Source organism: Tinamus guttatus, unplaced genomic scaffold (genome assembly GCF_059628265.1).
Source record: "Tinamus guttatus ecotype Peru unplaced genomic scaffold, ASM5962826v1 Tinamus_guttatus_pri_ptg000058l, whole genome shotgun sequence".
Classification (NCBI taxonomy): Eukaryota; Metazoa; Chordata; class Aves; order Tinamiformes; family Tinamidae; genus Tinamus; species Tinamus guttatus.
Window position 1 is genome coordinate 2486829 of NW_028288592.1, and position 14037 is coordinate 2500865.

The 14037-nt window shown below is 38.8% G+C and overlaps 1 protein-coding gene across 2 annotated transcripts in view; it reads right to left on the reverse strand.

Moving 5' to 3' along the window:
• Nucleotides 1-14037, reverse strand: part of SLAIN1 (SLAIN family member 1) — a 42751-nt gene that overhangs the window by 10505 nt on the left and 18209 nt on the right. The window contains exons 3-5 of one of the 2 annotated variants that reach the window (XM_088540274.1): nucleotides 10104-10253; nucleotides 8066-8215; nucleotides 5529-5867 (exon numbers count right to left, since the gene is read on the reverse strand). In XM_088540274.1, the coding sequence (XP_088396400.1) occupies nucleotides 5529-5867; nucleotides 8066-8215; nucleotides 10104-10253 (639 nt within the window). The remainder of the gene's footprint in view (nucleotides 1-5528; nucleotides 5868-8065; nucleotides 8216-10103; nucleotides 10254-14037) is intronic. The other variant, XM_088540275.1, reaches the window with a different exon arrangement.

Sequence of the window (14037 nt, forward strand, 5' to 3'; positions counted from 1 at the left end):
TTGACTTTTCCAATGAGTTTTTTTCTCCCTCGTGGCCTTTTTTCTCAGCCTGGAACCTGCAGCTCAACTTGCATCTTGTGGTTTCCAGCAGTGTCAGTGGCTGCCCTGGGGGCATCACTTTTCTTTCTTCCTCCTAACCAAATACTAGCATGTTCTAAAGATCAGTGCTCACCTAGCATGAAAGCAGACCTTGCCCTTGGAGTAAAGTTGCACCAAAAGAAGTATGGTCTTGGTGGGGGGCCAGAATGCAAACTCTGATCGTTGGTGTTGGTGTGGAGGTTCTTGATGGTTCTTAATCTTCTCCCTGCCAGAACGCCTCATGCAGTGAAGCAGTTCTTCTACCTGCTCCTCAAAGGCATTATGGATAAATGTCTCTAGCTAGCAATTCTTACAAATCTCATGGAAGCAGTTCACAGTCTGAGGGAACAGGTCTCTTGAACAGAAGAATCTCTAGGAAGTTTAAAATGTTGCTGATGCAACAGCAGGATGCCAGGTCAGGCTGAAATACCAAAAGGAGTTACATAAACTTGGTGGTGGTTTCTAGAACAGAAGGAAGAGTTACCAGGCAGCAGGAAAACAGGACCTCGAGTGAGCTACGGGAATAGATGCTGCAGGATTACAATTAGATGGCCAGCTGCTTAGTCTGCATTCAGTCTACAAAAGGGGAAGATTATCAGTTCAAGTGTTGCAAAATGCTGGTATTTTGTTTAACACTCAACAGGACTCAACAGGACCAGCAACCCCAGATTTGGAATCCACCAAATCAAGGTGAGACATTCAGTGCCTGTGGGAAGGAATTAGACTGAGTGCAAGGAGAGCTTAAGCTGACCCTGAAGTGAAGCATTTTACAAGTTTATTCATTTACTGTTATTTTTAAAACAATGTTGTCAACAATTTATTTGAACAAAGGGACTGACAAGGCTGTCAGGAAGTGTACTGTAGTTAAGGAACGTGATACAATGAATTGGAAGCACTGGTTTTTCAGAAAAATCTATACCTCCATACCAAGATTAACAGTTCCTTACACATAATTATATCCTTCACACAATCCCTGCAAATATAACCCTGCATTATCTACATTGTATGCACAAATAAGTTGGAGAAAGATTGTATGAAAAAAATGTTTCAGTATCAGAAAATACTTTTTTCTATTTAAAATATTATGTTCTATATTATGTATGTGTTCAGAATTCATTCCAAAAATCCTCAACAAATCTGTAAATCTGATTACAAGCTCATTTTAATGGAAATAAATTATAAATTAATTTCTCTTCCTCATCTTCACACACCTGCGAACATCAGGGTCTGATAAGTGGTAGGTAGAGCCATCAGTTGACACAACAGAAATATGAGGAAAAAAAAAAGCAGAAATACAAATTAAGAACTAAAAATAAGTCTTTCAGTCCAAGCACAAAACACCATTTTTGGTAACTGTCAATACCTGTGTTTCATTAATGTTGAACTTTCCTTGACTTCCTAGGCATATATCTCCCTGAACTGTTACTTAAAGCAAATAAATATTTTTTCCATGATTTCTCCATGACTTCTTCTCATGGAAAATTACTCTCAACAAAACTTCAGAGGTAACTGAGAAGATTTCTTCACCCTTTCTTTAATACAGTGTCTACAATAATTGCCCATCGTCATGTTTCCTTTCTATACTGGGGAGAAAAAAAAAAAAAAAAGAGGCTCAGATCCAGAAAGCAGCGACGTTCAGTCAATCAGCAAGAAATGCCATTCCCATCTCCACAAATACACAAGTCAAAGTCAATCTGTGGTGATTACAGATATTTAAACACAGATTTTCTGCATCCAGCATGTGTTTTTTGTATATCTGCTTGGAGTTCACTTAAAAAAATATATTTCAAAAGAAAATGAAAAAACAAAAACAAGAACAAGGCAATTGCCACAGTCAATGGTGTTCATCAAACTTCACTTCAGAAAAGTTGTTCCCAGAAGAGCAAGCAATGAAGTAGCTCATAATTAATAATTTCTGAAAGTAAAACTATAATTTCTGAAGTGAATGATACCTGTAGCCTGAAGGTACCAACCAAGATAAAAAGTAAAAACTCATTATGAGCAAGTAGGAGAAAATATAAATGAATATAATCAAACTGTATATACTGCTACTCAGTAAAAGATGGATTTTTCATCTGACTGTTCTTACTGCATTTTATTATATTTCTTCTTTATCTAGAATCATTTCTCCATAGCACAAAAATGAAAATATTTTTAGGTATTATTCCAATGGACAGTTGAAAATGCACAGAAAATGCAACTGGTTTGGCTTTGGGCCAAATGGAAATTATAAAATATATATATATTTAACAGTTAGAAAGAAAGAGGTGAATCTTGTGCCACAGTTAAAAATAAGCCTTGTATTTATGGACAACACTCAGCAGAGAACAGCTTGTTTTTACTAAAATTGCTGATGTAAGTACTTCTCATACAAAATATATTTTTTAATATTAGTAGAATTAGCAACAGTTTGTCATCTTAACCATGAAGTTCTTCAAATCAGGGGAAGGGCTACGAGGTACAAACACCAATATTTCCACTGTTGACATTTTAAAAACACCATTAAATTATGAGGCAGACGGTAACTGAGACGTACTCACTACAGCTACCTGCACAGTAACAAGCTTTTCACTCACTGACTCTTTCAGATCTTCTTTAAATGATCCATTTAGAGCCACTAGCTTGTTACAAAAATTAAAAGGCTGCTTCCCTGAAAAACAAAATGCCTTATCAATGTTCAGAGATGGAGTTTTTCAGATGAAACCTCAAGTTATGCGACATGCAACTGAGTTAAAGAGAGGATGTAATAAAGCAAGGTTTCACACAAAATTATCTTATTAGTGAACTATTCATCAGAACTGGAAATATGGATTAGAAAGCAACCATGGCACTGAGAGCTTCTATTTCAGCAGCTGAATAGGCCCTTCATTCACATATAGGCACCTGTATCTCAGCATCTAGATGCAGATGTCCTCACCAGCAAGGTGGATCCCATCCAATGCACGCTTATTGACACAAACACTGCATTCAAGGAAAGCACAGTCCTTATTCGACCTTTAAAAAAATCTAAAAGCATGAAGAGCAGTGCACCAAAAGCCCTCTCTACTTAAACCTTTGTAAGCTCCCTGCTAAGGAAACGTCGAGGAGCCACAGCCACTCCTGATCACAGAAACGATGTCTCCCTGTGTCTCCACCAGCATGAGGGCAGTTTCCATTTGGTGACAGCTCTTTCTCTCCTTGCTCCTTCCTTCGGGCTGGCAATAAGCTCTTCTCAGTCTTGTCAAAACAACTTTGTTAAAAGGATTACGGCTGGGGCTTGTCTCTTCCACCTACTGGGAACTTGCTACTGGTGTCTGAGTGTTTAATGGGATAGGTCCTGCCTAGGTCATCATTTTACTTTTCTCATTTATTTTCTTCAACAATGAATCCAGTTCCACAACAAGTAATATGTCAAAGCTACTCACCAGGCACCTAGTATCACAGTCACAAAAAATTTCCAAGTTTTCCCAGTTTATCACATCTTCGTTATATTTTACAAGTAGTAGAGATCTAAAGTTAGAATATATATTCCAACCAGTATATAACAGGTGTTAAACAAACAATCTTCACTAACACCAGGTAGGACGGCATCACTGCTCCTTTCTGTTCTTAAAGGCAAAAAACTGTGTTTGAGTTAAGCAGCCAAGCTTTGGAGAGAGAAACTGTCAAAACTAAACACCACTTTTCACCCCACAGTGGGTGCCAAACTGCAGTGTTTACTTGCCACTTACTCTTCTTTGATGGAGATTATGGCGTGACTGATCAGATTGGCCAAACTGCTGACTATACACACAAGAGCACTGTTGATCTCTCTTCAGGAAGTTAGGGGAAAAGGGAATTGGGAAAAACTGCTGGAATGATTGAATGGAGCATCACAGGCTGCAAATGCATCTTTGATTAATTAAGAATGGTATTTTCCACATACACTGAAAGCAGTAGCCAACTGGTTAAGCAGTCATTCCACAAATGAACAATTAACGGAAGCCATGCGTTGTGATCTTGTGAACAATGCCAAACTCAACACCTCAAATGCGGCTGTCCAACACCTCCAACTTCTTGGGAAAAAAAGTCAGTCGGGGGATAAAACTGGTTATCTTTCACTTATTAAGTAGAAATCAGGAGAGGGGTCAAGGAGGATAAGGGAGGGGAGAAGGACACTGCCACATTTGCTTGTTAGGTAGTATTTTCAGTATCTTTTAAGCACTCCCTAAGGTTTCCATGTGGGAGTCCAAGGCTTACGCTCCATTAACGTGAAACATGAGAGGGTCATTAAAAATAACTTGGAAATCAAACATGAAGATTGCAACACCACATCCTGCCCACATTCCTGAATCAAGAATTTCACATCTCTTTCCATTCTATCTCACAAAAGGATTTCCCACAAGTTCTTCAGTGCTGTCCTGTTCTTGTATCACACCGATAGGAAAAATAGCATTGAAATTTATACAGCACATAGGCTCTACCAACAAATGTCCACATCCTTGTGGCTGATATTAACCTCAGCCTTCTTTACACACTGCCATGCCATGTTCTACTTTGATTGCAAGTGTTTTTGGCAGCATCCTGTCAGGTGTTATTTGTCAGGTAAGGAGCATGCATACTTGTGGCACTCTATAAATAGCGACTGTTTTGAATACCACATTTATTCTCTTGCCCAAAGGTGAGATAAAACCTGTAATGTTATAAACAAGATTACATCAAATTAGTTTGCAGAACAGAGTGAGGCAGCAGAGAAGGCAAATTAAGATCACAATAAGAAATGAAGAAAAATGTAACAGGAACAATGGAGAGAAACTTCCATCTGTAGTGAGTAGTGTAATAAAATCTTCCAGAGATTTTTGAACTAAATCTCAAATGGAGTGAAAAAAGCAACAATGGCTCAGGGTGCTTTGCGAGTGACATTTCCTCTCACTACTTCAACAGTCTGCCCTACTAGACTTGGCACTGCCAGCATGAAGAGCACAGCATTGACCTTCATGGGAAGCACCATGGATTCATACAGTATTTATATTACTGACAGAGTGAGGAAGGAAGAAGGGGAATGAGGCTAAGAATGAAAAGCTGCAACCTCTGTTTTGTATTCTGCTATAACCACGATGGACATTTATAGGCTAGGCTCAAAATCTGACCAATTTTTCCAGAAAACTACTGGTCTGCTAAACAGGCTCATTTTTCCTTTTTCTTCTTTACTTGTGCTCATTCTTGCAGCTATCTAGAAGCAACTAAAATGACAACTTTCATGACCACATCACAGATCATATTTTGTAAAGAGTTACTTAAGAACAACATACCTCAAATACTGCAGTCACAATTACTTACAAAGATTCAACTTGCTTGTCATACTTCATGGTCTAGCTGTCATACCCTGAACACATTACACTTGATGACAACTTGATCTGTCAGATGGCACCGACATTTTGCAAAGAGGAGACCAAAGGAAAAAACATTTCTCAGAAAAGCGTGGAACCCACCTCCATTAATCCTATTTGGTTGCTGCTCTGGAGTTTGGGCTGGAGGAGGATAGTACGGCTGCTGGTAATTATTTGAAGGGAAGTGCTGGGAAGTAGGGCTTCTCCTGCAGTCCCGAATACTGGAGAAAGTCTGTGAGTGTGGAATTCCTCTTTGGAAAGGGGAGCAGCGAGTGAGTCGAGGCTGTGGAGGTGGAAGGTGGTCAAACTCTTCCTCGTCCTCAAGACTATAGCGATCGTAGTCCTGATCGCTGCAGGTCCCTTTCTTTCCTGAATGCAGAGATACACTTGAACTGTGTCTCGATACAGATGCTGAAGTAGAAGCATAATCTTGTCTTAGGCCTGTAAATTTCAAGGAGAGGAAGATTGAGTTACTGTTAAGTGCATAATTCTAGCATACATTCCGATCTTGCAGATAAAACAAGTAATTAGATGTTATTTTACAAAGGACTCGATTTACAATGTTACCAAGCTGAAGACGTGAGGTAGCATTCATCTGATCTAACTTTAAGTGTCTACATTTTAGATATCTAAGTCCGATCTACTTCTCTTGAGAATTCTTTTTAATTAATTAAAAATATATATAGATACATAGATATATAAATATGTATAAAGCCTGGCATCTTCAAAATGTCATTCCTCTGAGCTATCATAGATACCTCTCAAAATAAAATCAATAACCCTCAGGAGGCCCTCATTTCTCTGCTACTGAGAAGACTATAAGAATATTAAGCATTTAACTTTTTAACTCTCCAGATTAGGAGTTAACTCTCATCTGCCTGTTATTATTCAAAGTTATTGCTATTATACTTTTGCTGTATGCAACAAAATACTAAAAAGACAAGGATATTTGCATGTGATATCAAAGCCAAGGCTTAGAGGTAATCCTCTCTCATGTTAGATACATATGTATTTTACCACTCGTATTCAGGATGCCAAGTTCTGAAAACTCTCCCATTATTAGCACTGTCCCAAAGAGCCTGTTTGCTTCAGGCCAAGTGAGAGGCAAACCTTCTTCTCCAAGACTGCACTACAGGCAGCCCTGCAATACATCATATTTCCAGGAGCTAAGCAGTTTTGTAAACAGCTGTGAATAACTGCACCTCCAGATGCAGCTACAAAAAGCACTTAGCTTCACAAATTTTAGTATCATAATGGATATGTCTTAATGAGGCTCCCTCCCTTCAAGTGGGAGTTACTATTCATGGACATGAAAAGGGTATGCCTGCATGCACACATAATACTACCAACTGCCAAAGTAGTAGTATTTCCAAAGGATTAAGTAGACAGCCAGCAACTACCATGTATTCAAATATTCTGTACTGACTGCTATCACAAAAAATGAGATACGGTGATTACATTTGAAAGAGATTAGTAGGAAAATTTCCTTTTTTCCTCCTTCCATTTTTACCAATGACCTGACTTCATAAGTACCTTAAGTTTTTTTGTTTTTTTCATTTGTTTAAATTTCACTCTGAATGAGACCACAGCTATCATTTAGGTTACACAGTATTTCATACCTTTGATATTATTTCTTATTTTTATTTATTTATTTATTTTTTATCACCTGCACATAGCATCAGAGATCATCCAAATTCTGACCATACCCACTTGCCAGGTGAGCTCACAGTTATCTTGGAAAGACCAACCTTCCCTGGCAAACATAACTAGTGCTTCCAGATTCTTAGGAAGTTCACAAGTGGTGAATGTGGCCTGTTCAGTCTGGTTGCTCCAGCCAGGTCTGTTTTATAATTTCTTGTTCACATTTTATCCTTATTCCATGTGGTCCCTTATTATCTTGCAGTTTATTTCAGTTATCATCTCTGAATTCCTCTTTTTATTTTCTAGCTTATCGTTTCCTCTTTTATGGCTTCCTTGGCACTAACAGGAAGGCAGAAAGATTTTGCATATATTGTCTCAGTGACACAGTATTGTCTCAGCAAAATGTGTTTTATTTATGAGTAAAGATACCTTCCATAAACTTCTATCAGGCCAACCTGTAATCTATGTCATACAAGTCTCGGGGCTCATATTTGTGCATAATCACTACTCTGAAACCAAGTTGTTCACTTTAAATGCTCCAATTCAGTTTTTAAAGGGGAAATCACTTCAAAATTCACTCGATATTTGTTGCGTACGCTTTGAATTGCTCAATGAGAACTGCTTATTTTAAATTTTTTCTTTAAATGTAAGCATGAAAAAGATGCTTTAACTTCTTCCTTCCCCCCAAATAAACAATTTTAATTAATAGGGTAAGACATTATAAAACAGTTAAATCTCAATGTATTCAATGAGTATGGAGCTGTGGATTTAGCAACAAGTATCAAAAGTCTTAAAAGATCCATTACCCTTAACCTGAATCAACAACTTGGGCACATTCTCCTTGAAAGTTAAAGGAGTATTGTCCTACCTACCATTCAAGACATCACATTTTTATAAGAAAGATCAGGTTGACTGAGGCCAGACATTAGCAGTTTTGACTGCGATGCGAAATTTTCCTGAGGCTGTTTTAGAAAACGTTTACGAAAAAAGTGACCTACTCTCTTCTTGGAGACGAGCCATGATCTGAACATCAGTGAGGTCCTGCAGTTTGTATCCCATGGAAATGGAATCATCCTCCAGCTCCGAGGTGCTCAGTTCACTGTCTATTGATGACTGTGGACTCAAAGGGGAACTTCTAGAAGTATAACCTATGTAAGAACATATAATCTTTAGTCTGTGAATATATATGGCATTTTTTTAATTCGTGATTAACTGCCCTTTTTGATCTCATAGCTTAAATATTTTCTATATAAAGCAAAAACTTTCAAAATATAGAGCAATCTACTATGAATTAGCGAGGGGATTTGATATTCATGAGATGTAATAAATGCAATCCTGGTCACGAACTCCTCTACACAGCAGAGTGTACCCTACACACCAATTTACCCACCACAGACCTGATAGCTCAGACTGGTCAGCACAGTAAACTAAACACATCTGTATTTCAGTCCCTCTTATGAGACTGTAGTTCTCTCTGTTCTGTGTGTACTGTCACCAACTTCTGCAGGATGTCCAGCCCCATATTCCACAACACAGCCACTCACCTACATTTTACTGAGGATTTTTATAATCATCGGAGAAAAAAATTATAATAAGAACAAAAACCTAACTAGGCATGATGCAACAACAAAGGAAAAAATGCCTCCTTCCAGACCTTACTATACGAAAGGCGTTTTGATTCATCTTTTTCCCCCCACATAATAATAAAAGTTCAAGTCATTTAAATGGTTGCAGGTCCACAAAGAGAACTGGAGCTGAGGCTCAGGCTTGCAAGATTCTTGTTTTTGTTAGTGTAAGAGTTAGTGTTTGCCCAGCTTTAAAGAAAACTGTATAAAGAAACAAACTTTAAGAACCTGTGGCAAAGGTTCTTAAACTGTGCTTACATCCCAGATGTGCTGCTAGCCTCAAGCACTGCACAAAGCACTCCCCTAAAAATTGATCATAAGTTCAGCTGTTCTCTGATACTTTCTCACCCCATAAATCACATGCAGAGAGCTGTTTTGTTTTAGGAAGGATTGTAAAGAGTGAATGTAATTTTTTTCAATTTGCAAGTTGCAGTAGTCCTCTAGAACCTTTAGAGGTTGTATCACCTGTGCTCTTTTGGAGCAGCACTGGAAGGCCAGACTTGAGACACTTTGGGGTGCCTACAAGACCATTACATGGCAACTGAGCTACATCCTACTGAGCAGGGTGGCTCAGACACCCAGCTCCCACACAGACACCCCCACCAGGCGTGTGGAGTCTGGAGCTGCATCCCACCCTCCCCGACCTTAACAGCGTTTCCTGCACCCATTTCAGGCTCTGTCAGGAACAATGTGTGTGGATCACTGTGACGCTAATGCTGCCTTCCTTGAAGCACTGATGCTGCTGCCTACCATCAGATGTTCAACACCTCTTCCCCAGAAGATTATTTGCTACTGCTGCCGCAGTTTAAGAGAAGTCACAGACATAAATTGACTCTTGATACCTGTATCAAAGAAAAACAAATGTAACACTGCCATTTACAACCTACAGGAAGCAGTATGTACGTTTTAACTAAACTTCCTTGGTTTCCCCTCAAAATCTGTGGCAAAAGAAGAAAAACCTTTAGATAGTGATAATAAAGCCAGACCAAAGCCAGCCATGTTTTTGCTGACTATTTTTACAGTAGATGACTTGTTTGTGTGAATTAGCCACGTGCCTGCACAGTTGCTTCTGTAGCTACAAAGAAGGGGGACGCTGGGGTAGGAATGAGCAGTGACAGGCAGAAAAAGCTGAGGCCTTTCAGTTGCCCCTGTTTCCAACCATACTCTCATGTAATCCATCAGTGAAAGCTAGGCTCTGTTTGTTAGAGCCATTTTCCTGCAGCACGCTATGGAACAAGGAAAATAACCTCCTTAATTGTTAATTTTCAAATTTCAGGTCAGCTTTTAAAAAATTTCCCTAAGAGTCTATTACACATTGTCTTTAGAGCGCATTGCTGTTAAATGGTAGCACAATGAGATTTAATTAAGCAATTTTGTAAGCACCGCAAGTCAATAAAAAGTTCAGCATTACCTGTCCGTTCAGGTGTTAGTATTGCTTTACTGGAGGTTTTAGAGAAGCTGGGACTATTAAAGCCATTGGTATATGGGGTGAGTCTTGCAACAGGACTATAGGGAAAAGCCAAGGAGACAGGTGTAGAGAAGAGGCTCCGCCATCGACTTGCTGTTACACATGTGAGGGAGAAGGGGGAAAAAAAGATTTACAGTTATAAATAGAGCAATGTTTTTAGAGAGGAAAAACATCTAATCATAAATCTCTTCGTTATATCTTGTTTACTTATTCAAAGAGGAAAATAAAAACCCAAATTCAGCAACAAAATACCAGATTAGCAGAGCTTTCTACATGCCAGAATGTTTTCCAAAATCATTTGTAGTAAATATGTCTTGTTTACTTTCTCCTGGATATATACCATTTTTATACATTATTCTCCTGCATCAGTGTGTGTCAACAAACAACGAAACACAGGAAGTAAAAATCTGCATTACAGTTAAGAGAGAAACTCCTGGAAGAAATTTGCAGTGATCTTCAAAAAACTGTTCATGGCAAGCAGTCATCACACAGCCAGATTATCAGATGTGAGAGTTCAGAGACACACCAGTAAATTATGCTTAACTGTCAAGTGATAAAAAGAACCGTAATCCCATAGCAATCTTTTAAGCTACATGCCATTTTTTCCCTTCTTTTTACAGCATCAAATTCCTGATTGCATAATCATGTTTTTTTACCCTCCTTGTTTTTTGAGGATCAACTAAATAGGGCATCTTTTTCTATAGATTACTTGCAATAATGTTTCAAAGCATTTGGTCTTTCTGAAAAGTCACAGAAAACTCACCATATGCAAAAGCTAAGGCTAAAAAAAATTAATTTATATTTTCTAGCCCACTTGTGAAAAAAATAATCTGTAGTTTTGTTTGCTCTTTTTTTAACATGTGTTCAAAGGCAACACACATACAAATAATAGTATCCACATGTTTTTAAGAAAACAAATATTACAATTAAAAATACGTAAAAGGAAAAGCGAAAACTTTAAAAACGCAAACTCAAATTAAAACATACAGGCAAGTATGTACCTTGAAAAGTGAAAGATTCTGCTACAATTTATCTGCTTTGTCCTGAGAGATATTGCTATTCACAGGAAGACAAAGGAGGGAGGGAGAAACATTTTGCTGGCTTAGAAAGCCCTGAGAACTTCAGTGCTTAACAGGGTGCATTGCTGTGTGAGATGCTGTGAAACAGTTTTAAAAGCTAGATGCCCAAACACTAAATCTCCAACATATGATTAATTCAGAGCACAAATCAGCTATTTGGATCCACTGAGCCATCTGTTTTCCCAGATATTCAATTCACAGATATTCAAATATTCAAATAATATTCACTCCTTTTCTATTTTAAATATCTCCCCATTACCAATATGATTTAGCCGAACATACAAACTGAAACTGTCACCCCACCCGAAAATTATTGCAATTCTCTTTTTTTTTTTTTTTCTCTTTTTTCCTCCCATGATTTTAGTCTTCACCCCCAGATGTGGTCAACTGTAGAGCACAAACAAACATCATTCACTGCTCTGCACAATAACCGCCGCAAACAGCCTCACTGAGCACAAGGCAACAGTTGTCCTGGCTATGAAAGCAAGAACCCACAGAATGAACAGAATCGCTATTCATGGCAAACAAGCTACCAAATTACTCTTTCAGAAAGCATGTGGTCTCAGAAGAAAAAACTGGAAGAGGAAGCAAATATATTCTAGAGGTATACTGGGCTAAAATAATCTCCAACTCTCAAATTATATATCTATTTAAGTTTTGGCAAAGGATTAATCGTTTATTCTTATGGTTAGTTCCACTGTTTATATTTGAGTCCTGAAAAATGTTTTCATGAGGTTTGAAATGGAAGTATCTAAACAAAGTACAGCTGAATGTTTCTATAATATTAACAAAGACTTGCTCAAGCCTTGTGCAATGCCAAAAAACATTGAATGTGAACAAAGTAGTACATAGCTCTATGGAAACACATCAAAAACTGAAAAATGTATAAATTCACAAAATGGCACAAAGGATCTTATTTTACTTCCCATTAAATGTTAAGACTGCCCTGATTAGCACAGCAAAACATCACCACAGTATGCAAGGATTTGCATTTCATTAACCATAAGTCAGCTCCAGAAGAGAAAATATATTTAAGGCCTTTATTTTAAACTTAAAAACCCAGCTGGTCAGCAATCAGTTTTATAATATTTGTGGCTTTTTTTCTTAAAGCCTCAATTCTGCTTGTCCAAAGACCAGACAAGGCTCCACCAATCCTTGAAGAACAAAGCAAGTTGCTAATCCTTATTTATAGCTGGATAGAAACACAAATACACCTACCTCGAGTAGCTTATACTGAAGATGTATTGAAGAAAGAAAAAGCATCAGCCATGGAAGCAAAAGTAGGGATAGACAATAAGCAGGAAGACAAAAAAAAAAAAAAAAGATCTGTTTGATTTATTGATGGTAAAGCGTTGGATACTTTAACGATTTGGGTTTTTTGAGGCACAGAATCACAGAATCATATAATGCTTAAGGTTGGAAAGCATCTAGTCTCTAGAGGACTAGATGACCTCCTGTACACACAGGGTCACCTAGGGCACGTGGCACAGGACTGCATCCAAGCGGGTTTGGAAGATCTCCAGAGAAGGAGACTCCACAACCTCTCTGGACAGCCTGTTCCAGGGCTCTGTCACCCTCACTGTTAAGAAATTTTTCCTTAAGTTCATGTGGAAATTTTGATGCTTCAGTTTCTGGCTGTTTCCTCTAGTTCTGTCGGTGGCCACCAGTGAAAAGAGACCAGCACCATCCTCTGCACTCCCTCCCTTGAGGTACTTATAGACACTGATCAGATCCCCTCTCAGCCTTCTCTTCTCCAGGCTGAACAGGCCCAGCTCCCTCAGCCTCTCCTCATAGGGCAGATGTTCCAGGCCCCTGATCATCCTTGTGGCCCTGCTCTGGACTCTCTCCAGCAGCTCCACATCCCTCTTGTACTGTGGAGCCCAGAACTGGACACAATACTCCAGATGTGGCCTCACTAGGGCTGAGTAGAGGGGCAGGATCACCTCCCTTCACCTGCTGGAGACGCTCTTCTTAATGCACCCCAGGATCCCATTGGCCTTCTTGGCCACGAGGGCACACTGCTGCCTCATGGTCAACTTATCATCCACCATGACACCCAGGTCTTTCTCTGCAGAGCTGCTCTCCAGAAGGTCGGTCCCCAGCCTGTACTGGTGTCTGGGGTTATTCCTCCCCAGGTGCAGGACCTTGCACTTGGCCTTGTTGAATTGCATGAGGTTTCTCATGCTCAGTTGTCCAGTCTGTCCAGGTCCCTCTGGATGGCAGCACAGCCCTCTGGGGTATCAGCTACTCCTCCCAGTTTCGTATCATCAGCAAAACATGAAGCTGTTTATGCTCTGCTACCTAACAGTTGGTACATATCCCAGTCTTCAAAGCCTACAATTAGATCAGAATCATCTGTCTTTCTGGCTATGATTTTCTCTATCTTGAGGGATTCTCAGAACTAGATTACTGACAACAGACTGTGTTATATAATGGCTACTGTAATGTTTAAAAGAAAAACTATAAATCATGCAAACAAAATCTTCCTTTAAAAAAAGAAAATAAAACAGCAGCAAGAAAGCCCAGACAGCAAGAGTTGGTCACTTTAGAGTACATACTAGCACAACTGAAAGTTTAAAAATGAAGATAGGCCTTATTTTTATAACTCCTCAAAGATCTCAAAATGCTAAAATACACTGGAATTGTAACTTCCAAATAGGTATATGACTAACTACACAAATACTGGCTCCTCTTAATAATCAGCATACACTAAAAATACTAAAGAACTTTCTCATTTAAACCACAAAGGCACTCTGTTACCTCAGGTTATCAAGGTTTCCAAGAAAACAAAAGCAGCA